The sequence below is a fragment of the Haliaeetus leucocephalus genome, unplaced genomic scaffold (assembly GCF_000737465.1).
Source record: "Haliaeetus leucocephalus isolate CR32 unplaced genomic scaffold, Haliaeetus_leucocephalus-4.0 Scaffold171, whole genome shotgun sequence".
Classification (NCBI taxonomy): domain Eukaryota; kingdom Metazoa; phylum Chordata; class Aves; order Accipitriformes; family Accipitridae; genus Haliaeetus; species Haliaeetus leucocephalus.
In genome coordinates, this window is record NW_010972607.1 from 1,058,190 (window position 1) to 1,085,530 (window position 27,341).

Genomic DNA, 27,341 nt, shown 5'->3' on the forward strand with positions numbered 1-27,341 from the left:
GTCTTATACCTAATCTGCAGTGGCTTTGCACTGTGTAAAAACACTGGATTATTATGGCCTATCTCACAAGTGACTATATTTCTCAGACCCCCTAAAAATAGCCTAGTAAATGGAAAAGACTTGCCAGACAAATGCTATTTTAGTGAGAGTTTCTGGAAGAAAGTAATACATAGTTAGTGTTTCTGCATTAGCACTTAAAGCTGAATTAACTGTCCCAATGTAACTGCTTGGCCAGGAAGAATATAATTTTTCTTGCAGTGTCTAAACCAGTGCAGCATATATACCTGGTTGAAGGCTGTATGGACTGAAAGTAGGTTTCATACCAAAGTCATACAAAACAAAATCAAATCGTGTATGGTAAGAGATGTAAACCATGGATTTTCAGTTTAATTAAGCCATTTGTCCACTATTTCCTCTTAGCACGGTCTAGCCCTGTATCTCTCTCAGAAAGGTCCTGTATCTGCTCTAGAGGGTGATCTAATGACAAGACTTCTCTGTTGTTGGCCTGGGTGGTGTACTGGAGTCAGACTTTTTTAGTGCAGAACGTCAAAGCATGCCAAAGCCCAGTCCCTCACAGTGCTGGGACCTCCAGAGGTGAGCAGCAGCTGAGGGCTCATTTGAGGCAGAAAGCATCACTTTTGATCCAGTCCAAAGGTTTATTATAGTCATACTGTTATCATCTGTCCTCCCAAGTTGCCAAGTCCAGTTGACTTCAGGAAAACACAAAAACACCTCAGTGCAGGGCAGCTTGTTCCTTTCACAGTTTCAGGAGAACAACAAAGCAGACATTTCAGCTGCAGAAAAATCCAACTCTGCCTGAGCTGTTCCTCCAAACCAAGCCCCGAACCAATATGAGAACCAAGCTCAGCTGTTCTTTGCAAAGACTTTTTTTTTTTTCATAAAAGCAAGAACACTTATGTTTGTTTATGAACCACAGCAAAACTGTCATCTAACTGCAGCCTGAGCTTCCTAGAGAATCAGTCTTGCCTCTGTGGTGTTTCTTATTAAAAAACAAACAAAGCTCAGCTGGAAATAAATGAAAGGCATATCCGACATTGAATGGGCTTTTAGTTGCACGTAAGCTCCTGTGAAATAAAAGGTGGTATAGATGAAGAACAGATCATATAGTTGCTCACACATGAAATATTTGCAGGCCTTTTCTCTCATATAAGAAGATTTCTCTTTCATAAATGCAAATTCTATTACATACCAGAAAATAAGGGCTAACATTTCTGCACTAGCACAATATAAATGACTGATGTCATACTTTTCTATTGCAACAAACCAACACTTATTAACTAGAATGAAATAAAAAGCTCAGATCTCATTACTGTTTTCAGTGGCATCAACAAAACCAAATACAGTTATTGTACAACATTAAGACTGTATTAGAGTAAATTGCTAATAAAACAAGTTAATACTATCAAATAGAGCACTTACAGAAAAATATATCCCCCTCATACTTTTTGTAAGCACTTTTGTACTTTGATTTTCCCTTGGTATCACTCGAAATAAAATGTTTTTCTTCAAGCAGCCTATCCATTTTGCTAATTTCCATCTCTAAGAACCAGACGTAAGTAAATCCTTTGAAGGGACATTATAGTCTCGTTAGTAATGACCTTCTCTTTTTGATCTTTAAAGCAACATGTTCACGCACATGGAATTTGTGGGTACTGTATCATATTACTAAACCTCATATACTTTAATGGACTTCATATTATCTGTGTCTAGCTTCACCACTGCTGACACTATAATTAAAGCAGAGAAGCATTCCATTCTACTAGATCTTCATGGGCTTGCCACTATCTTTAAAACATTTAGAAATACTTCTAGCTTCCTATGCTATGCTTCTAAATTCTGTTAGTTTATAAAAATAAAGAAGTAATTATAAATGTTGTATTGTGCTAGGAGTGTGACACATACATAGACAGGTAAAGTTACTTCTACTGACTCACCTAAGCAAAGCACCAAAATATCTTGCTTATGTGTTGTGGAGGAGGGAGAAGATGTAAAGGCAGGAAGACATCTTCAAGAAGCTGCCTTAGGATCAGGAGAAATTTACAAAACAGCACAGAATGTGGGTTGTATTTTGTTGTTATTTAAAATGAAGGCAAACAGTGAGAATAATGCAAGTTTGAATGTGTTTGAATGTGAGTGCACATGCATGCATGTCCAGGAGTTTGCAAATGCACTACTTACAGAGAATACCACTGCCCAGAAGATTTCTGAAGGGCTTTTTCTCCTGGCAAAGTTCTAATAGCACCTTGGCACAGCCTTTACAAAAAATGCCTTTATGCACACAGTCAGCTCTTATACTGATAAATCCAAATTTGTGCAGGATGGAAACTACATATGAAATAGAAAAGGTTACGTTTATAAAACACAGGATAGTCCACTGTAACTCAAGCTCTAATTCTGACAAGTAAAGATTCTCAGGGCAGAGACCTTCTGTTTCATTATATGTACTATGGCAGGGTCCCAGGCCATGACTGAGTAGAGTACAAACACAATAACAGATGCCAGCACTATATTAATAACAGTACATCCGTATCAGGTGAATTCCTAGTTTGCTCAAGTCCTGCAGAGGGACTATTGAACTTTCAATCACTCCACCATACGAGCCAGAAATTTTCTCCAGTCCTTAGGAGGATTTCCTTAACCTTTCAATTTGTCACCTTTACCATGAAAAATTCTGGAACACATCAAGCTGAAGTTTTCTCTTTAACCAAAATTTGCCCAATGTATCAAGCAATAGCAGTTTATCTAAACTTCTAGATCCCTGCTTCTTTCTTTCACTTGTCTAGCTTGTGTTCAGTGCCACAGGTCGCACTCACACTTTGGAATCCATATCTGAAAAAAAGCCGACCTATGTGAGAATAGCCACAGCCATATCAAGGAGAATTGATGCCTTCTCAGGAATTTGACGTGTCTCACCTATGCCAGAAAAGGACTGTCGACTGTCAAAACTATGTGGGAAAGTCTAAAACACCCATGGGGTAGCTAACCCTTCATTTTACTCTGCTGCAAATTATTTCCTTCTGCCTTTTTTTTTTTAGATTAATGTATACCACAGGATGCTTAGCCCTATTTTCAGTGATCATTCCCAGAAGAACTCAAAATTAGATATATATGTGTATACTTTTCCATAACTAGGACTCAAAAGCCCTAGTGGTTTGGAAACCATTTCTTAAAAGCAATGAATACCGCATCAGGCTGTTGAAACACACAAGTACCTCTCAAGCTTTTGTCTTCCTGAACACTGTAACAATTGTTCTCTCAGAACTGAACCATTTCTCCATCTCTCTTCCAGGACAGTCCCTGTTTCATACTAACATTCTTCCCAAGCAGATTGGTAAATTCTCATCTCTATTTTCCACCCACTACTTTCTGATCTAAGCAACCACCTCTCCACTGCAAGCTTGCTCCTCTATTCTTTACACATTAACCAGTTAAGAAACTCACGTAACCAAGTTGTGAGCAGCTTCTAATGGTGCTTCCCATATGTATCTGAGATCATACATACGGAAAACAATATGGGATAACGCAAAACTACTTACGTGAAACCTCCTTGCTGACACGTATTTCACTTCAAAAGAGATGGACAAAAACTCTGCCAAATTAACTCTCTCAACCACACAGTATCCATCACTGCTTGATTTAAGTGCCTCTAAGCTAATGTGGTGTCTCCACTCCTCAGTGGGTGGAGACCTCAAGCCTGGTCATACTAGAGCAACCCTGCCAGTGGAATGCAGAATCCCTATCCCACATTCTGTAATCATGAAGATCTACTCATATTTGTATCTTGGTTCCTGTCTAGTCCATATCAACAAATATCTGCACTGGATATAGTTCTGGTACCTGTGCAGAGTTGCATGACAACATGCATCAGGTGCTTCTTTCCTCTCATGTTTCAAAGAGGGTTCAGTGTACTGATTTTCTCCAAAGAAGCCCAGATACACTCTCATTTACCCTAGTTAGGAAAAGAGTCACTTGAAATGCATGTATTTTCTCCTTGAGTTAGTGCAGCAAAATATGCAGCACTCAAAAAACCTCCCAACTGAACAAAAAACAAACCCCAGTCTGACATCAGATCTCTCACTTTGGGATGGGGGGGAAGTATCAGATCTGCAAATATGTGTGTACTGTTTGATCTGGAGTCTTAAACACAAGGGTGGCAGATGCTTTCATACACCTCTATGAATTACATGATATAGTATTGTTGGCTGGAAGGCCAAAAACCCCTGCATATGCCTACATGGATGCTGCAGTACCAGCTAAGGCAGGCCATGCATGCCTGCTGCTTGCCTGTCCTGCTCTTACAGCTGCGTCAGGCACCAACCATCCTGGAGCATGGAGACACATGGGGTCCAGCAAACCCCAGCAGCATTTCCAGCCAGGATAATGGTAAATCTGGGTCTGTCTCGTGGGCTCTTTTGGAGACTGCATAGCCAGAACCAATGACACAGAAGGATTCTTCTTGTTCTGTGTTCCTAGTTAATTTTTAATATCTCTGTAAACTTCCAGCTGACCTTTTCAGGGGTCACTGAATAATTTGTTCTTTAGCCAAGTAAGAGTGCTTGCAGTATACTCCTGCATTTTTCTGTTCTCCCCTTGTGAAATAACCTGCAGAGACAAGAATATTTTTTTTCTTGGATCAAGCTGGATTTTTTTTATTTTTTTTTTTGAAAGCCCATGAGGTGTGTAATCAAAGCTGGCACTGGAGCATCCTAATTACAAAACCCAGCAAGGAACTTTTGCACACATTTTGTGGACTTCAGATTTCTTGTTCACAGAATCTTCTTGCTGAGAAAGTAGAGAACATGAGAAAAGTTCAGGACACAGAACCCAGACTGGCAATGAATCATTTTTCACTTCTGCCTCTAATACCAAGATCAAATAAAGAAAAATTGACCCTGTATTTGTAACATGTCATTCCATTTTTGTTTGAGAAAACATCCTGAACTCCTCAGGAGGACTGACATGGGACGAGGCAGGGAGGGGGAGATCAAGGTTTATGGTTTTGTTTTGTTTTATTCAGAAAAAAACATGCATCTTGAAACAGAGCTGCAGAAAAATAGCAGGTCTGAAGCACTATCAGTGCTAGCTGCTTTCTGCTGAGCTGAAGTGACCATTTTCAGATCCTTTCAATCTATGGTGAAAAGATCATTACCATGCTACTCCCGGGAAGTCAGTCCTCCTGCAAGTGAGCTCCTTTGTTATGAATATGGAACAGATGGAACCAAATCTATCTGCTCCATAGGAACAAAACCACTTACAACCTAGCTCTCTCTATTAAAGACTCTACTTAGCTCCTTTATAGCACTGGCTTTCTGTGTACTGCTGTGAGGTTTTGACTTTATAGAAAAAGGCACTTCATAAAAGCAATAGTTCTTACTCTTAAACCAAAAGTGGCCTAAGAACTGCAGAAGATGAATGCAGAGTTTAACCTGCATGGCTCCTTGGAGATATGCAAATATTCAATTACTGTTTTTTTTAAGGTAGAGAAAGGATTTTTTTCTAAGGAGGAAAAATAGCCATATGTTGCAAAGACTGTGCATCAATGGCAGTGAAGTACAGCGATGGTAATATGCTACTCACTCTAATAAAGGTTGAATGTAACTACGTTATTGCAAAAAGGAACATGGATTTTATTTGTACATATGTAAGTGTGGATCAAGATGACACTTCTGCAAAGAAATTTGTATCAGTCTTTCAAAAATTGACTTTTCTGGTAGGAGACAATAACCCCTGAAATTAGGTCCCCACCATGAATACAAAAAAGATTTGACATATCAGTTGATCTCTATTGCATGTTGTAGGGCCTACTTCCTAAGACTTTAACAGAAACTACATCAATATTACATGAATTAACTTTGCAAATTGAAAATATGCATAAACTGTAGCTGAAACCAATGGATTTACTTAGTTACTGACTCTGCTCAATTGCAGCAGAGTTAAGCAGGTACATGTAGAGTATCTGTCACTTCTCTTACTGTCAGAACAATAATGAATATTTATTCCTAGCCAAACGTGCACGCATACACACAGATATAGTTTATATCAACTTGTCATAGAAACCCATAAAACAGAAGTCAGTGGCCTCCTTTACTCACTGTTTAATATGTTAATACGTTTACCGTCTGGCTGCTTTTTCAGAAGTAATTGAAAAAATTATTTCTGTGGCAGGATGCTTTGATTCTGACTAAATCAAGTCTTCAGGCAAATGTCCTCCTGCCAGCGAAGGCACAGCTTGCCTGAAGTTGTAACCTTTGTTGGCGGAAGGGAACTGGCCTTGAAACAGATCATGAAGCAGATGTTTTATGCCAAATCAGAGTCTAGGGATAGACAGGCTACTGCAAATAAAACTCTTCTCCTGCCTGTTCAATCATTTCAATTTCCTGCAGTGTGAAATATGAACTTGCCAACAAATGGCTAGTGTGCTAGGCAGCACAGCAGGGAGAACAAGTGCCACAGATGCACTAAGGGCTGGAAAACTCCTTTGTTAGGTCTGCTTTTCAGCCCAAGCCTCAGCAGTGACATGTGGGAGCCACCTCCAATGGAAGATGATGGCAGTTGTAAAGACAAGTTTTCATCAGCTCCAATTACGGAAATTGTGTGCACTTGCTTGGGGAAGAAGGAGGTTCACATGGCTGTATCCACAGATCATGGTCATTAGCAGCTCAGGACAATGGTGGGTTTTTTTTAATTTTTCTTGAAAATTTTTCCATCTGAGACATGACTGCTGATAAAATACCCACCTGTGGGCTTGTGCTGGTTTTGGCTGGGATAGAGTTCATTTTCTTCATAGTAGCTGATACGGGGCTATGTTTTGGGTTTGTGCTGAAAACAGTGTTGATAACACAGGGATGTTTTCGTTACTGCTGAGCAGTGCTTACACAATGTCAAGGCCTTTTCTGCTTTTCAGACCCCCCCGCCAGCATGTAGGCTGGGGGTGCACAAGAATCTGGGAGGGGACACAGCTGGGACAGCTGACCCCAACTGATCAAAGAGATATTCCAGACCATATGGCATCATGCTCAATATATAAAGCAGGGGAAGAAGGAAGGGGGTGATGTTCGGAGTGATGGCATTTGTCTTCCCAAGTAACCGTTACATGTGATGGGGCCCTGCTTTCCTGGAGATGGCTGAACCCCTGCCTGCCGATGGGAAGGGCTCAATGAATTCCTTGGTTTACTGTGCCTGCATGCTCAGCTTTTGCTTTACTTATTAAATCGTCTTTCTCAACCCACGAGCTTTCTTACTTTTACTCTTTCAGTTCGCCCCCATCCCGCCAGGCAGGGATGAGTGAGGGGCTGCGTGGTACTTAGTTGCTGGCTGGAGTTAAACCATGACAGGGCTCACAAAAAAAAAAAAAAAAAACCCATTAGCTTAATGTCAGGGGTCTGCTGCACAACTTAAGACAGTAAGCCCTACAGGAAATCCCATTGCTGAATAGTGGAGCACCTTCATACCAGGAGAGGGTACTAGCCCTGCTCCCACCACTTCTGAGGAGCATGGCAGGACTCTGGTGGCACCCGAGGAAAAGGCCAAGACAGCCCAGTGCTCCAGCTCCCTCTCTTATTGGTCTCTCCATCTAGATGTTTCCATCTGATTAAAGCATTACCTGTCTTGAGACACACACTTGCTCTTGAGATACAGCTGTTTAAAATACCAGTTAAACCTAAAAGAAACCTTGTACTTTCAAGTCAGTTTCCATCCACATCAACACTACAATGACTCTTTTATGTGTTTCTAAGCTAACAGTTGCACTTTGTGTTAAAAGGAAGGAACAACAGCTAACAATACTAGACTATATTAGCCCTTGATTATGGGAGAGCAGAAATGGGGCTCAAATTGATAAGAATATTGTATTTGCACTTAAAAAAAAACCCAAACAAAATAAAATACAATGGTAAAATACAAACATAACATTCCAAAGAACCTACTGACAAGCTTTCAAGATGTTTACAATCCGCAATACAGATCATGTTTTCAGAAGAACTCAATGTTTCATATACAAAGCATTTTAGTAATCCAGCCAACTATTGGGATACCTAAGTGACAGCAGCTAAGTACTTCTAAAATTATGACTGTAATTGGGAATGCTAAGCACTTCTGACATATGGCCTGTAATATACAATCTATTTATTTTACCTACTTTTGGACCGGGATCAAGGAAGAACAGGATTGAAGACACATAGGTGCAATTCACATAGAATAAATTACAGATATTGCATCTACCCTGGGTTTAAGTGGGTTGGTTTTTTTGTGTTTTGCGCTTTTTTTTTTAAATTTGTGTACTTGGGTGCATTTCAGATCAGTCCCCTAAAGCCTAGATAAAGATTCCACTTAAAAGCACCAAAATCAATGTCATTTCCACTGACGGTCAAGTCAAAAAAGACCATGATGATCAAGTAATCTGTGTGCACAGTTGTCACAATTTTTTTTCAGAAGTGCAGTTAAAGTGAATCAAATTAATAATTTTTAGCATTTGATGTACATACACAATCTCTATTTACTTTTCAAATCTGAAGCAAAACCATCAGTGGGAAATTAATGTCTATAAATAAAAAAAGCTGTTTCTTCATGAAATGGCAGAGAAAAAAACTCGCTATTTTTAGTCTTCCTCTCACCCCCCTCCTCACAGAAAGCTATTGTTTCAGGGTCTTCTTTCTTCAGCCTGGAATACAGTTGCTGAAGAGCTAGGGCAATTTTGTGGGACCTTCTGTACCTGTTTTATTTGTGTGGCTTGCTTTGCTGACTCCTTTGTAGAAGGTACTTCTGCTTATAATTTCACCTCATATTTATAAGGGTGGAGTGCAGGTTTACATGTACATATTAGCACACAGAATACCATATGCTGTCGACAAGCACTCCGTGGAACAGCATACATCCTTGTGAAAATCCAGCTGTACTCACACAAGTACCAGAAGTGTAATTTTAATTTACATTTCTAAAGCACAGTGTTCCTCATAGTCAATACAGTTCTGAAAATCTTCTCTTCCTTTTCTGCCTACAACTTAGATGTGGCACCACATTTCCCAAGAGATTTGTTTTTGGCTTAAGACTATTTTTCACTCAAAATATTCTCTAGTTCACTAAAATGAAAAAGTCCTAGGCAGAAATAGCTCTCTCAGATAGGTTAGCATATTAAGAAATATTCTCCCTAGATAGTCCTTTGTAAGGGCTTTTTCCAAGCTGACTCTTAATGTATATCTTTATATCTTTTAGACCTGTGTAAAATCTCGAACAGATTATTGCTTTTCTAAATTATCCTGTAGATTGGTTAGAAACAATGCTATTGTTTCTGATGAGAACAAGCAGCTGGTGTACTAAGCAGAGAGAGGTTCAAGGGCCTGAGAGTGCACAGTGCCCTCAAATCACCCCTTACAGCAAACAGTGGCCGTTACACAGAATTAGGTGCTGGGTAACTGCAGAGCTACTGGAAAAGGCAGTTTCTCCCACAATTAAAAACGCAGCAATAGCATGGCATGACATACAGTTTGGAGAACTCCAGTGAAAATGAACATTTTGTATTTTGCAACCCAAGGATTCTGGTGGCAAACTTTCTGAAAAGTGGACATATTTCCTTACAGAAGCTGGAGCACATTTGTAGAGCATGGCTTCTTCTGCCATCTTCTTCAACAGGAGAGATTTCAGTGGGAATGTTTCTCCTTGAATGCACATCCATTACCAAGTTAGTTACCAGGAAGAAGGAAAGAGGAACTAAGCACAGCAGGGAAGCAAAGTTAAATAGATGATAGTCACACCTCTACCTTGAGAAGTATTGCAAGCAGTTCCCTATCTAAACTGGGGCTGAATTTATCTTTAACCTCATTTTCATTTTGGAAAGCATAAGCTATGTGTAGTGATAATAGCATGGTTACACCACACTGAGGACAAGAAAGAACAACTGGTCAGCTCAGCCCATAGAGGAGAATGATAACCTAGTGAAAGTATAGTCAATGCTCCTGAGGCACTTCACTGGCATTTTATATTACAAACATCTTATCTTTCAGTGGAGTGAAAATTATGTATATTTTTAGTTTGACAAAATTAGCATTTTTATAATCACAATAGCTAAAGCCTTTAACACAAAAAGATTAATTTTTATCAAAGACTTAACCAACACATGACTTTTTCATGTTATTATTTTTTTATATACGTGTATATGTATGCACATATAATAACATACAATCCATACACACATAGCTGCTAAATAAATACATGATAAATATAGGAAAAAAGGTTAGTGAGTAGAGAAGAAAACATTATTACAAATATTTTGTCATTTTTGAATGAACAGTACCTCTAAGCCAACACTCAGCCTTAGGAAAAAAAATAGTAAAAGATCCTTCACTAAATCGATTCACTGCAAGTTTCACACATGCTTATATTAAGACATGGATATGGTCAAGTTCTCAGATCCCACTGAATTGAATCCATCACCTACCCCATACTAATTGTGGGGAAAGAGGGGGCACATTAACTGCATGTCACAGGAGTTCCAAAACCTCCATGAAACAGAATCATCCCTGTGGAAATCACTCAAGTTTGATGCTGAACAGAAGCCTTCCCTATTACTGTTTGAGTATTAGCCATAGTAAGTTTCTCAGGGGAATAACACTACCTCTACTGATTTTATCATGCCCTTTTCTTGTGAAATATTTCACTGAAAATAATTGGAACCTAGTGATGCTTCAGAGGAGTCTCTATGCAAGAGAAAGAAATAATAGGAAGAAATGTTATGTTTGAGACTATACTTTCTTTTCACAGGATCCTTAGACATCCAATGGGAACTGTCAGAGCCACCAATCAATTAATCTTCTAATCTCTCTGTAATGAGCTTTTTTCTCCTTCAACCCTTGTTTGTCTCCTTTGTAGCAAACAGCTGATTTTTCACTTGTGTTTTGATTTCCTTCATTTTATACCATTCTAAAATGCAAAAGTGGAAGAAAAAAGGGAGCTAGCCGTAATAGAACAAAATATAGCATGTCTATTCTTTAATTCCTTGGAACCTGATAACCTCAAAAAGTAGTATCCTAGGAAATTGATTTTGTCTGTCCAAATCATGTGAAAGTGTGAAGGTTGTGTTGGCAGTCTGCCCTGCATTGCTGTTAAACACTGCAATATTCATTCTTACCTCCTTCTTATCATTCTAGTAATCTCTTCACAACCTGTACTGAGTTCATGGACCACTCCTACAGTATTCCACAGAACTACCTGCAGATGCACAGAATATGAAGCAGTTACCTGCACTACTTTTTCCTGGAGATCTAAATAGGGCACATGAAGCCATCTTGACGAAAAAAAAGGCATGATGCCAGCAAAGAAAGAAGAAAGCATGAAGACAAAAGGAACCAAAATGTGCTAAAACAGCACTTAGATAGACATCTCACTTCTATTGGAAATTTGGACCTGCCAAAAAATTAAGAAATGTGGGTCTAGTTTGTTTTTTAACCTCATTCTGCTTTGTTGATTAACCTGTTTCTGCTCTTAAAATGAATTACAGCATCTTGTGTCTCCACTGTATAATTTTAGCAAGGAGGTGACAAATCATGCTGGCAGTGGTGGTCTGCACTGAAGTGGAATGTATAATAAAATACAGTTTTCCTCAAATGAATTGCTGAAACAGTTAATCTTTATCTAAATGCCCATAATAACTGTTTTGTTCTCTGTGGCAGTTGAGAGAAAAAATGTCTTCCAGAAAGCATTTTGGCAGCCAATCTGCTTGTTAATAAAACCTGGAGAAACATTTGTGATTAATATAAATTACTAATTCCACTTTTAATGCCTAAACGTGACAGTGACTAATTTACACAGTTTTGCTTGAGCTGCCACTGAGTATTTCAAGTGGGACTGTGAACAAAAAACGCTGTTGCACTGGTGTGTGTTTCTAAGCAAAGCTAACACAGGTGCAGCAATACAGATGAGGAACCCTGTCTCTGGCACTGATTTCTAACCACACTGGCTGATCGCTCTGCTCAGGCCAGGGAGAAAGGGTCAGCAGTGAAAGCTACCCAAGACTCTCCTATTATAAGTTGGAAGTGGCACATTTTGTACAGATGTGGGAGGTGGTTACAACAATCTGTGAGGCTGTGAGGTAGCTGTTGCTTCCACTACCTAGTTGGCAGCATTTTTTAGTGCTACAATGGGAGACAGCTAAACTCCTCCCAATTTAAGTTTGAAACTCAGTACTGCAGCAAAGTGTGTGGGCTTGAGTGTGGGCTCTTTGTAGCACACTGCCGAACAGCTGTCAAGGAGATGCTTCATTCCTCAGAGGCAGTCTTGTGATCACACAGATTACTCCAGTGAGACCCAGGTAAGAGACACAGCACTATCAATGGTGAAAAATAAATAATATCCATATTTCAAGGCTTCAGACGACTGATTCAACTGGTTTGTCTTGTTATAAACATACTTTAAATGTATTCTTACACATGATTATTAATTTGAAAATCCAGTAGCTTTATAATTTGCCTGCTTATATTCAACTGCTAATAAAATGATTTTAAAAGTCTTGTGAAATACAAGAAAATTTGAGAAAAGAGATTGCTGAACAGTAACCTACCTGTGTCAGTTACTCACATCTGAACTACACAACACTGTCAACATCCTCACTGGAACATACTTTATTTCCAAACAAACATACACTTTCCTTCTGCACCTCTCTAAGAAAGAAACACATTTTCTACCTTGCTGATATGCCTATGGAGTTTTGACTATGCCATTCCTCCCTTCTACTTCTCGATGCTGTTTACAGAAAAGACCTAAGGAAGACAGACCCCACCTCCATGAAGCACCAACAGGAACTGTACACATAACTCCATTCGCCAGGGGAAAGACAAGTTCATGACTTTTCTGTGCATCACCAGCCAGAAGCAGAGAGGTCTTAATACTAAGCCCTCTTCAAGAGGAGAGGCTGCATTCTTTTACAGTCCCCAGGATGCTGAAGAAAGACACAACACCTTTTTCAGCCTAAGGCTACTCTATTTCTGCTCAAGATTTCTCAGGCAGAAATACATTCACATGCATACAGACAGTAAGCCTTGCTGCAGCTGCTGCTAGGGATCCTGACTTTAGTCCCAGTACAGGCCTCTGTGCTGTAGGATAGTTCATTCTTCAGCACCTCACAGCTGAATGTCTTCTGCAAAACGCTAAAATATTAGAGAGAAGTAGTCCACATGCATTTTTTTAATGATACAGTCATCAAGATACAGAAAAATGACCCAGTATTACTAAAAGCAGATGTGTCAAAAAACACTTAAGAAGAAATCCAAGCTCGTATCTTCACAATATCCCCACCTACAACTCTTAAAACATAATGTACGTTAAGCCATTCTGGTGTATTTTTCCCCGAACACGTTTTGGATGCCACTACAACTGAATTGTCAGGGCTCTTTAAATTGATTAATATACTGCCATTCTGATTATCTTTCAAATAATTAAGATCATTTCACCCCCAGAAGATCAGCAACAGCAACGTTATTCCCCATATCCATCATCAGGAGCCTGGTTACTTTTGTGCATAGAGATATGGCACGAGTGAGATTCTGATACACCTTCAAGCCATTCTTAATTCCCTAAAGCAGTGCTGTATCTAGCTGGCTATACCACTTGACACTTTAAATATTAAATATCCATGATGTAAAAGGGAAGCCAGGCAGATTTTAGAGGCAGTAAAAAATCTCATTTGGCCAACAATGTAGATCTGAGGATGACCTACTGCTTTCCTGAGGGAAAGTGGAAACATTTGGAAGTCTGAAAAAATTTTTCTGTAATTTTTTCAGAATAAAGCACTTCTATTCATTTCTGAATACTCTGTGAAAAATCTTATTCTATGTGATATATATTGACTTGCCAAGAATCTTGGAGATGATAGGAGTATTAACTACATGTTCCATTTTGAGCCCAAAGTCTTGGCCACCTTGTCTGAATAGTATGTATTACTGGGGAATAAAAAGAAAAAGTTATTGAGAATTCTGTAACATTCTCCTATTTTATGGCCTCCTCTAATATCAGAGGGTTAGGTAGCTTAGAAACAAATTTGCTTCTTTTAAATCCAAGTATTTATGAAAATATGGAGTTAAATGTTGAATATGAACTTATGAAACAAGATCATCAGCCAGTTGCTCAGCATGTGGAAGCATTTTTTCATTGAGGGAGTTTGGTTTTGGTCTATTGGTTGCAGGCATGAATATATATTCAGTTTGTATCATGACACACAGACAGTATCAGCAGAGAAAGTGCTGCCTTAGTGAGTTAGTCTGAGGAACAGGGAGACTAACATGCTGATGACATGGAGGCAATGAGTTACAACACTGTTATTCCAAATGTCACTGCTATGTTATTTCCATTTCTGCTGGCATCTGCTCCATGCTACAAAACACATACTTCCAATACAACAGCTCATTAAACAGGTTTCAGTTTGCTCAGGAATCAAATTAGAACACTGTTACAGAGTTATAAGTCCTCAGATAATTATTAATACTACTCTCCACTTCTATGAGTTCTTTCATCCAAGGAATCTACATGCTTCACCTTATTAATCTCATAACATCCCAGTGAAGTACCACTGCAAAGACCCTCACCCACCATTGAAGTGCAGCCACCTCTGAGATGTTAAGCTGTAGCTGTTGAACATCAAAACTGATTTAAAGTAAGGAATGATGAATGGTCCATCAGGATTTAAAGGGCTGTCTGCAATTCATTCAATTGCACTTCCAGCAGAACACTGGAATTTAAATACTTACTTTTAAGGAAGGTGCAATGGGATTTTTGCAAGAATCACAAATGTTAAAAATTACAGTAATCCACAGCCACCAGTATGAAACATTTACTCACTGTTTCCCGTAAGGCAGGTGTGTCACATATGGCCTTATTAAGTTCCTAATGCTCCCTGGAGGTCTTTTACCCAAGGTCTAACCAACCTATCTTTTTAACATTTGTGATTTGATGATCACATAACAACAGTCAACACATGCTTTATTTTCCTACAAAATGCACTGGCCTTCATCAAGCTTGTTAGATGAGAAAGAAAAAAAGACAGAGGAAAGGAAACCCTGTCTCTCATCCTTTCTGTCTGTGGGCACTCCCTCATTCTTCTAACGTCCAAAATCAGTACTTCAGTAGAAACCAACACAAGTCACTGGTCTTCCTACAGGGGGGAAGACCTTATGCAATACGCTCATGAGACAGCTTTCAAAGTTGCAGATACATATTATATTCTCCCCTCTTTTGTATTTCTGCTGCTATCAGGATCTTAATGCTACTGAATTTTTGAAGCACATGAAGCCAAATCATCTTCTTTCAACTTGTTATCTGAAAGACAGTCATTCCCTTTGAAAAACTCAAACAATAGAGACCAGCACTTCTGTGGGTTCTCTCTTCATTTTCTTATATAGATTTCTCCTGAGTCCCAAATTATTCAACAGCTTTTAACACTCCCTTTGAGGATTCTAAGAACACTACCAATGTCAAAATCTATTAGACACTGGTGATTGTTCCTGCTTTCTTTTTAGCAGGACCAGCACTTAATTCTTCTGATGCTTTATAACAGAAACCAGTCCTTTAATCTACACACTAGGGTAAGCACGAATTCCCTTTTAAAGGTCACCTTCCTTGTCTCTCTAATGTTATCACACAAAATATTTTTTAAAGTACACATTTATCAAACCCTTTCAATTGCTTTGATTTCATTCAGAACATCTCAAGTGATTCTGGTAAACTAGCTATCAAAGCAGGATTTGTAGTAGAATGGCATATCTGAGCCCACTGCTGCCAGAGTAGCATTAGTGTTTATGCTGATCAGACCTTGACTGAAAGGTTAATGGGGGACCTGGCAATAAACCATGTTTCCCCAAAAGAAAAGTGCAGTTAACACACTAAAAATGGTTGTAATTCCTTCAGCATCCTTTAGTAACATTCTTTAGTTCTTTAGTCTTCACCTTTTAGCTTTTGGTGCGAACCAGGATGTCTGGAGAGAGTTGCAAAAGGTATCTTCTGACTTCATGTCTTCAAAAAGCAAAGAGAAAACACAAACACCAGTAGTAGCTGCATTAACTAACACCTGTTGAATTGAAGACAGACGGCCTTTTTTCACTGCTGAAAGACAAATCCAGTCTTCACTTTCCAAGCAAAATATCTGCTACTTAAGTCAACTGATTCCACGAGTAGAAACAAATTTTAATAAAAATTTAGCCTATGGAGTGAATACAGTGATTCCAGTGCCCCCAGTAAAAGCTGAGTATGGCATGACAAGACTTACCATCAATCTGCTCTACTCATTTCTCTATACCTTGCACAACTCTAAAGCTAAAGTCCAAACTTTGCCACAAGCCAAATCTTTTACTTTGAGTCCAAGTATTGACAGATTCAAGGGGGGGAAATATCCAAACCAGGACTTTTACAGCATATGGGTTATGGATATGAGGGGAAAAAAACCCTTCCAAATAAGGGTTTTACTGAAAGATCTTCTCATACAATTGCAGACTGTGCTCAGTGGAAAAAGCAAAATAATCTCTTTTCATATACGGAAAGCCTTATTTTGTCCTACTGGAAAAGGTATCATGGGTATTGGTCAAGAAGCCACACAGAGAATTAGCCAAGGACTTTGAGAGACAAGTAGCATTAGAAGTGTACAAAATGACCAACTGCCTGAACAAGCAGATATACTAGGTACACAATGGGTGATTGCAAGAGATGCCCAGATCATAACTACAAACAGAAAAACAGAAACAGAGTATTACCATTAAAATCGAAACTAATTTCTTCCCCACAACTGTAAGGACACTCGGAAGAAGAATCAGTATTGGGTACATTGGTGAACATCAAGAAGCAATTCTCCTTTACATAAAGGCAACTTTAAATCCAGGTTGACAGTGTCTTTACATTTACATCGGTAAATGCATAGATAAAACAGCCACTGTGCTTTCTTTGAATTTCCAAGATGGTATAATTTGCCAGTTATGCCAAAGTCAGTTTGCTGGTTAAGAGATTTGTCTTTACTGGTATGACTGCTTACAGAGAAACCATATATTCCAAGCGTTGGATTAAAAAAAAAAAAAAAAAAAAAAAAGGGTTTTTAGAGTATTACCAGTTAAATATTACCATCCTACCCCAGCTGAGATACAAGTAACAGCTGACTTCTCAAAAAAAAGTAAGTAACCTAACCATTAGCCAACTTGTCTACAGCAACCTTTGATTGATTCTAATACTCTCCAGGATGCAACTGAGTAGTCATACTGGGTTCTTTACATTATCTGCTTTTCCAGCAGGAATTTCCTCAAATAAGTCCGACTCAAAACCTGAGAAATACTATATTTATGCCCTCAGACAGCAGCTCCCACCAGCAGACCTACAGCCGGTGGTGTAAACTGCTACACTGACAACACCAACTGGTTCTGAAAAAGCAGGATTTCCAGGTCTATAACAAAATGAAAAAGGAGAGAGAGAAGTGTAGTTTTTTGGGGGGGGGACTCACATTTACCTTTTCTAACAGGTCAAGATTACAGTTCACAGTCTTTCTGTTTTGTGCTCCCATTACATCAGACTAAACCTCTGGCAAACATGTGGAGATCCCTAAATCAAATAATCATTTTAGCGTGAGTTGTGCCTGTTCATGCAAAACAATTGGTATCTGCTAATATTAAGCTGGTGCTTGAGCAAGAGCAATGAGCTCTATGCAGCTGTTTAATACCATTCTCTGAGCACATGAAAAATACCAAGTAACTGCTAATACACTTCAGTGTAAAGATTTCTCAGTAGTTTTCTCCCATACTGTACCACAGGCTATTCATCCTTGCTTCTATGAAGTCCCCTTCCTTAATTCTCGCTATACTGAAACCAATCCTAAAAGAATAACAGCCAAACTGGCAATCTGGGAAGCTATTCCAGGTTCTTAGTCATGGAGAGTTTTTGTTAGGTCTGTGATAATTTCCATGAAAAGTGGACAGTGCCCTTCCTATGCTAACTGCTGATTTGTATAGGGATATGTACAGTTCTTCCCTGTGAGTTAGACTGCTAAACTCTGTCAATAATTCCTCATTAATAATCAAAAATCTTTACCACAACCATCAGCAGCAGTGGTGGTTACCAAGCAATCCTTACCAAGCAGTGGTGGTTTCATGTCCTCCCCCATGTCCAGAAATTCAGTGGCTAGGCCACCTGGAGAAAGCATTTCAGTAGAGGTTCTACTGAAAGCATCTCAGGTGGAAAGGAGGGAACAGGAACAAGACAACTTGATAACGATCTTAAAATATGCTTACAGCTTTGAGAAAAAAAGCCAGTAACTCTCCCAGAAATTAACCTTGTCATGAAACATGGAATTGGACAGGACAGAGAAACTGCTAGAGGATTGTAGGAGAGACTAAAGAAAAATAATAGCACAAACAAACCCTTAACACTTAAACACACACTCACAAAAGGGCAGATGGGAGAAGACAAAGTTCAGCTTAACTGTCATCAGAGACTGTTACTGCATCAACAAAAGTTCAGCTAGAGACCTTATTAATAAGACAAGCTAACTAACTAATTAATAGGAAAAAGTGAGACAAAAAAAGTGGGGTATTATAAACACTTTTTTCTACTACTGTTCTTTCCTTAAGATCTTTTGAATCGGAGAACCCTCCAGAAGTGTGCAGATGGTTGCAGAGAGATGGTCCAACTACCTGGCCACTGTTAGAGAAAAATGACAGCAGGATTCAAACATTACAACTTCCAGTCACAGAGATGGAAGAAGCTAACAGAAGAGAGACAATTTTATATTCAAAATTATGAAAATCACAAGTTCTCCTACAGAAGCAGCAGCTAATGTCATTTGAATAAAAGCCCTCAGGAGATGACAGTCAGAAATTTCAGGAAAAGAAGAAATTAGTAAAGAGAAACAAGGATGATGGGGAACAAAGGCAAACATTAAGAAAATCAAGGGAATAAGTAACAGCACATTCCCTGGGGAATATATCCTATGAGGAAAAGGACTACAGGAGAGTGGCTGTTATTAAGAAGTGTATGTACAACTGTAAGTACAACTTTACAAAACTGAATTTCTTAATTTAATCACAAATTTAAGAAAGATCATATTATTTATAACCATAATTAAATTCAAATCGTAAAAGCATACTATCCTGGTGTGGTCAGGAGCAATATGGTTACAACAAAAGCTTCCTGAATCGACAATCAGAAGCTTCATGCAAATAAATGGTGACAACAAAGATACAGTGATAATGACACATCATTAAAGGTGATACAAAGAAACAGCAAAAGCATTCTGAAATAAAATCAGAAGGACACATGAGATAAAACTAGAGAGAAACAGTAACAAAAAAAGTGACACAAATAAACTACAGGTAGGACAACAGGATTTTTAAAAGATTAAAAGAGCTCTTTCCTTAATAAGCATGGGAAAAGAACCACTTAAGTTATGTTTAGATACGTTACATGTAAAGCCTGCTAGCTGCTGGCAAAAACCTTCAAGATCTCATGGAGAACAGGAGAGCAGCAAGAGGACTGTGAAGAAAAGCAAATCTACCTGGTCTTTGTAGGAAAAGGGTATAAACATGCATAACTGACAATATTCACAGTGATCAAATGACTAAATAAACAATATATGATGTTATGGAAAGTGGCAAAGCTGAGCTACATGAGCATGTGGACCACACCCAAACCAGATGAAACAGCATGTGGCAGTAATAGGATAAGATTGTGAGGCTATAATAGCACAGGAACGTACATAAATTATGGAGGCTGTTAATATGTTTTGGAGGACTTTAAGGACTTTTTTGAGCTGCTTAAAAGTAGTCATTCATGTTAAAGCAGAACTCATAACTTGCTTAATGCTTTTGCTTAACGTTGACCTATTCTCTGATTGGAGGAATAAGAAGATTCCTTAAGAAATATGAAAGCTCCAGAACTGGTTTGAGCCAGAAAAAGGAGACATACTAACAACTAGCCTAAAAAACAGGAAAGAGAAAGAACTGCCTAGAGGAGAGAAAAAGGACCCAGTGAGAGAGAATACAACCCCAGACCCAAATACTACCGTGGTATGTGTGTGCAACTCTGCTGTGCAAATGCTTGGGCAGCACCTTCTCCCATAACAATATAAAATCTTGGAGGATAAGATGATAAAACCAGCATATTATTCTTAACGATAAATCATGTCAAATACCAAATTCTTTGATGGAATAACTGGACTGATCACTCAGAGAAAAGCATAATGCTACAGCTTAATATTAGTACAACTTCTGACACTACACCAATGATATATTGCTTTCAAAAAAAGAACAATGGGGTCTAGCTTACATCAACACAGGAGCTTGGTTCAGAAGCTGCAGTCAGAATTCTGCAGTAATCCAGACCAGTCTGGTTCTAGCCGTGTCTTTATTTTTTTATCTCAACAGCTCTGATGTATATTTGCCAAGCTGTTACTGGTATTTTATTCAATACTTAGCATTTGCCAAGTTACTACTGGTATTTTATTCAATACTTAGCACATTAATAAAAATAAACCACTCATAATTAAATTAAAGTAATGAAAATGTTACCCTTATTTTGAATTATATAATTAGATGACATTATACATTTCAGGATCTTTTTTCTTCCCCCCTTCCTTGCTTTTATGTTCATCTCCCCTTGCACAGTGCCCCACGTTAACCTGCATACCCCAAATTTTGTTCCCTTTCAGAGGACATTAAAATCACTGTCATACCAGTAAGAATTTAATTTCTGCTTTCTCTTTATTTCATTTGCTTCTGTTTCAGTAGTAAGACTATTTTGTCTGTTTTCAGGCTAACACACACTAACCTGAGGTGAGCACCTGCTAAGAACTAAGTAAAAACTGAGACTTCAGGTCATGATCTATTATTTTCTTTCCCTAGCCCCCCAATGTGGACTCCCTAACCAAATAAAAGTTAACTTATCTGTAAATATTTAACCTTTTCTTCTTTCAAAAGTAAACTCAAGCAGTACTTGTTGATTGCATGTCTGCAACGTTGAATTCACTTCTTCAATGTAAATTTGATATCAGAAAGATAGATTTTTTTGTGTTTTCCTAGAACGAACATGCAATGAAGGGAGATCAGAGTTCATCGGAACGATATATGAAGGCAATGGCATAATAAAGAAAAGTGGCATTTTCAAAACCAACAGTTCAGAAAAAGAGACAATGATTGTTCTAAAATTATTGCATTTTCTGAAAATAATGGAAGCAAGAGAGGCAAGTCACATCCTTAAAAGGTAAACTGCGAAGATTTTCAAAAAAGCACCAGACAGTAATTAAGCTAAATACCTAACCAACCACTTAATATTTCTGTCTGTCCAGAGGTCTAGACTACAAGACATATTTTGTAACCCTTAAATAGAATATACCAGACTGATGCTACATAGTCAGCCTTCCCCCTCTTCTGCAGAGAGGGCAAAGGTTTCAGAACAGCCGAGGAAAGGAAACCTTCCCTGGCGAATCAGTAATTTCTTTAACATGCAGATACAGAAAAATAACAAAGGCAGTCTCCGTAACCTGGACTAGCGCCTGCTTGACAATTTTGATGAGGAAACATGGAACAACATTGCACTAACTTGTTTCTTCAGCACAAACTAAGAGAAAAACATTCCAGGATGGACAACTCTCCCCTGAGCAGGTTTCCGTATAATTGTTAACTTCATGTACAGTGCTACCCTGCAACTGCTGCGAGAGCAGCAGAGCGAAGGATGAAGGCAAAAAATACTTAAACTACAGAAAAGGAGGAAAAATGCCTTTGTGTCCTGAAACATGCCTTAAAATTTAATTTCAGTGAATACCAGGCCAGTAAGCTACCAGTAAATGAACATCTCTTTGCTAGTAATTTTTTGATATTTTACCTTTCATTAGAAAAAAATAATTCCATCTAAATGCAGCTGAATATCATAAAGCTCTTCATATTTTAAAGCTCTTTGGAACAATTATTTTGAAGGGAGCCCTTGACAGTTAAATGACTCAGTTAAATGAATGTTATAGTAGATACATAATGATTTTCCGTGAAATACTGAAATTAACCACAATGAGGAAAATCAGGCATAAGCAACCTGAATGTATTTGAATAATAATGTCTTGCTTGAGAATTCAATGGATTTTGTATGTTCTAACAACGATGCTCTTAGGTAGACAGACCAAGGTAAGATTTCTCACATTTTTTTCCTTCACTTTCATGTTTGTTTTTCACCTTAATTAAACATTGCTCTTTCTTTCTTTTTTGAAATGTAGAAAACCATTTTGGGGGGGAGGGGGTAGGTTGTTGTTTTTTTTAATGCTTGCAGCTACCAATGCCATCCCTATGCTAGATTTCATTGAGACCATGTGATGGTAATGACTGCATTCCTTAGTTTAAGTATTCCTGCTTGTTTTACTCATGATGCTCAGGAATTGAATAAAAAAAACCCAACCACAAACAAACAAACAAACCCCACCAAAAAATCCAGTATTCCCAGGGACCGTGATATTGGAGTTTTGAATGACACAAAACTCCTGTTGAAGTTAATGGGAAGCTTTTGTGAGTGACACAAGTAGGACTGGGCCAACACAGTACAGGTTTATTCATCCTAGAACATTATCCTCTTAATTCTGATACCTTTACATGATTTCTCATGACCATATTAAAAAACAGTTTTAAGTAATATTACAGTTTGCTTTTCAAAATTATTTTTAGTATTATTACTGTGCTTCAGCACAAGAACAAGGCACTGTTCTTCTGATGCTGAACCACGACTCATTAGAGGTTTTTATTTGCTGGAAGAAAAAGAAATGAATGGAAAACTATCCAATAGGAATGTATTTCCCTGTGGATTTAGAAAAGGAAAAGAAAAATCTCATGCTGAAGAAATGAGGCTGAAAAACAGGGATCGTATATACTCAGCTTCTCTGGTGAAATGAGGTGGAATGACTGTTTCACAGCAGAAAAGCCAGCTACACATATGAAGGCAATATTTATTGGGATCTACAGTCTGTCTAAAGCTTTCAACTCTATAGTCTAACAATAAAAACAGAAAAAAAAATATTACTGGAGCAGTCAAAACTTGTTAGGAGTGGAAGATTCAGGTACAAAACAAATTGATGCAATAAGATCTTTGTTGGAGGATTAAACAAACGAGACAGCTGAAGCAGTATCAACTGCACAGTGGGGTCAGGGAATCAATTTGCTTAACCCACTGGTTTTTAGCCTCCTGATGTTTTTACTTCCTTATCCCCAGATGTTATCCTGCATCTCCTCTAGGTGCCCAGAGCAGCCCTGATGCAGACCTACGTGAAGGGGAGTGCAGAGCTCTGGGGGGGTGCTCAAAATTGCTTTGGGGAGTGGGCGTGAAGGTATGGTAGCCCATTCACACTCCCCTGCTTGCTGCCTGCTCCCACAGCACCCCACATCGCCCATGCTGACAGAAACAGGGGGTGGAAAAAAGGGAAGGAGGAAAAAAGGAGCTACTTGGCTTGATGCTAGGAGTATTCACCCTAGGAAATTACAACTTTAAATACCACTAGACTACAGACATCAGCAGCCATACACTTACAAACTACACAGACGTCACTTACCTTGGATGATAAATATTACAGACACAAGAGTATTTCATCTAAGCAAATAAGAAAATTGAGGAATTTCACATGGAAATTATTAATTATTTTTCCTTATATTTGGGGACAGCTTCTTGCTCCCTTCTCCTCCTCCTCCACCTCAGAGTACTGGAATAAATGTAATAGTGCATTTTGCTTTAAAAGTCAACCATGGTTCAGTAGCCACATCCTATTTCATGTGAGAAAAGCAGCTGTGATTTAATCTCATTTTCACTAGCTAGATTCCTAGCTTATGTATCTGGGGACAGTTAAGTTGGCATTCACTGTAAGACATCTGCATTATATACTGTTTGGCCCTCTGTATTTCCACAGAGCATAGGTGAAAAATTAGCTGGGTTTCTTGCACCTGCTGTGCAACAGTGGTAATTCTCTATATACTCACAGATGTAGAAATATTCCCGGCCTGGCCTGAACTCAAATCCTAGCGAGAAGGGCGTGAAGAGCTGGAACTTTTCCGAGAACTTCAATGGTCCATTCGGGGAATGTGGCCGATTACACTCCCACCTCTTGAACCCTTTGGAGGTGTGATCACAGGAGCTGTAGCCGTCAAAGTTCACCATGTACAGAACATAGCGTTCGGTCTTATCTTCCGGCACCGAGTCTTCATAGTGAGGGCAGAACACATCCAGGTAGTCATTGATGCAGACATCGATGTGGTAGTCACCCCGCTGGAATCTGAAATCGCAGGAAGAGTTCAGACATAAGCACAGTTAACTCAGGATGACCTTGTTGCAGGGCAACTTTCTCATAAAAGGAGCATCACTAATGGCACTTCATTTCACTCCAGCCATGCACATTCAGTCTCAGAAATAACCCTTACAATTCACCAGAGCTATCAGAGACTGCTTTTACAAGACTACGATCATATGATCTTCTGGATAAGGCTTTTGCTCTCTTCCCTTACAACATGACTCTGTTGCTAACGCACACCAAGTTATAGGCTATCTTTCCTTATGGTTTATTGAATAAACAAAGAAAGAAAGCGTCTGCTTTATTTAGTTGTGGTTTTGTTTTGGTGGTTTTTTTAATTGGAGAAAGAAGCAAGAAGCAAAGAAGCCAAAACTGCAGCATCCTCCCCAAATCAGTGTCTATATAAACATCTACATATGCATGCAAATAAATAACCCAAACATATCCTCTTCTCTGAATCAGGCAGTAATCACCCCTGTGCTGAAAGCTGATTTGACTGCAAGTACTTAGAATTACTACAAGAGCACAAACAGGTTTACTCTTTCTTCATGATTAGCAGCCATTTGTCAAATGCACAGAAAAGCCTGTATTGCTTTTTAAAGATATTTGAAAAGCAGTGTCTCTCCTTTGCCAAAAGTACACAGTGGAGATGTTGCTCTGTTCAGATAAAAGGATTCTGGGATACAAATTATCAGCACTTAGCCTAACGTGACAGTTCTGAATGAGTGCCAGCTGAGAAATGCAGCAGAAAGCACCAACCCAGATGCACTTTATTATTACTATTATTACTGACAACCCTTTAAGAGATGTGGGATTCTTCTTTTGTTGGGGGTGGGGAGAGTGTCCTCCCCCCCTCTCCATTTCACTTATATTACTTCTGTAATGCCTGACAGTATCTGGAAGAAACTATGCTAACAAATTCACTGCCTTCATGGGAGCTTATACCATGATGAATTTAATGATTCCATAAACCAGGTCTGTACGTCTATCAGACTCCCTGGGGCAGCCAAAGAAACCAACCACTGCCCTACTCCACTTGAGGCTGACTAGGCTACTTGTAGCTTCTCTCTTTCACGGCTGCAGTTGTCAAGTGTACACAGAGCAATAAAAAGACCACGACAGATTTAACTATAATACTTCTTTTTAGCTGAGGGGCACATTTTAAACACCTGATAGGCTTGAAATCTGCCATCTGGATCCTTCTATCTAATTTCAGAGAAAAAGCAATGATCTGCTGGCCCTCCAAGGATAAATTCAGAGCAAACTACAACTTTTCGTATCTCTACAATAATTTAACTTCAATAAAATAGCTTTTTAAAGGGGAAAAACTGAACACGCATCAAAGCATGATATATCTGTATAATTTTAGCCAGTGCACAGCCTCACAGTTCCATTCTGTAACATGGAAAAGCCTCTCTGAACCACAGTTCTTCCAGGAGAATTTACATTTATCTAAAGCATTAGTTAAGAATATATTTTTGTACTCCAGTGTTTTCCAAAGGCTGTCACCTGAACAGATTCTGTCTTAGTACATTTGCAAAAATGCATTGTTTTCAAATTGGTGTCTGTTCTCCGTATCAGTTAACAGTATGCTATTTCTTAAAGGTAATGAAAAAGAGTATCTTATGAGTAGGAAAGCCACATTCTGGCAATGGTATCTCTTTTTTTTTTCTTAATTACAGTTTTAGTAAGTAAAAATGAATATATATTTATATGTGTGTGTGTGTGTTTGTGTGTGTGTGTGCTTTTTTTTAATGGTGCAGGTGACAGACAATGCAGTTTTCTCAAGGGATTCTCAAGGTTACCTCTTATATCAGCCTGTGCCTTCACAATAATGCCCAATTATGGTTTTGTGACAGAAACTATATGCTCTCAGAACTACACCTATGTAACTACACTAGGGATCAGAGTGGTCTCCTTAATATTAGACTTTTACAACACAAATAACCTTATGTGAACTGCTTCTCTGCATTCTCTTTAGGTCAATGGAGAGAAACACAACTTCTTGAGTCCAATTCATCTGGCCTGTTTAGGCCCAAGGTACACTGGAATGAGATGGATCACACTCCAGAAGCAGCTATTTCTCTCCTTTAACCAAAAGGAGAGTCTAGACAGACATTTCCCAGACAGAACCTGTACTGTAAATAGCTGAATTTGAAGGGAAGAATCCAATTGCACGGTCTATGATAATGGAGATGATAAATACAAAAAGACAGACAACTAAATTTGTGATCACACCTTAAATCCATGTTAGCAAAGAAATCAAACTTGTAATCTGCACCACTGAGCTGTTCTATCCAATACTGCACACAAAGAGCTCATCTGACTCCCTCTTGGCAAAGTTCCCTACTGTATTCTTGTTAAACAAACAAAACCAAACCACAGCCGTCCTCTTTGATCACTGGTATTTTAGTAGATTCATGCTTGTTTCTGCTTCCCTAAATGCTAAAGCAGTTGAGTGTCTTCATTCGCCACAGCACACACTTGCCTATCAAACATGTGGAAAGTAAGAAGCAAGCACTGCCTGCAAAGCAGATTTGAGGGTGAAGCACATAACCAAGTCCTTTTATCCTAGTGTCCTTCCCTCCCCACTCCCCTGCTTCTCAATATTTTCATTTCACAGTCATTCACCGTAGCCAGAAAGTGTTTACACTTACATGCCTAAAAAAGGAAGAAGATGGTGCATATTTTAAGTGATCTAAACTGGCCTTTAGCTGATATTGCCGGCACAGCAGTGAACCTGCTCCAGGGAAAACATGTACCAAGGTATTTTATCAAGCTGCTCTGAGTGAGGTCTCTTCACTCCATATAGTAACAGCAATACAGAAAAGAGGTTATTAGCCAGCTAAGAAGCAGAAAGCAGGTATTTATTTCCCCTCTTGTAATATCTTAAAGAAGTCAGTAATCAAAACCTCAGCATGTGTACTGAAGAGTTGTAGAACTAATTTTATTTTTCCAAAAGAGGCTACAACATCTCCAGCATCCTTCTTGGAATGAACTGAGACTGTTCTCATTTCTTCAGCTATAAGGCAGTATGTTGTATTTACCTTCTCAAAGA

General features: G+C 38.8%; 1 protein-coding gene across 1 annotated transcript in view; it reads right to left on the reverse strand.

Annotated features, from left to right (window-relative positions):
* Positions 1 to 24,282, reverse strand: part of EFNA5 (ephrin-A5) — a gene marked incomplete at its 5' end in the record, with an annotated part of 38,888 nt that extends 14,606 nt beyond the window's left edge. Inside the window, one exon of the mRNA XM_010563601.1 lies at positions 23,976 to 24,282. Within this exon, the coding sequence (XP_010561903.1) occupies positions 23,976 to 24,282 (307 nt within the window). The remainder of the gene's footprint in view (positions 1 to 23,975) is intronic.
* Positions 24,283 to 27,341: the final 3,059 nt, after the last annotated feature.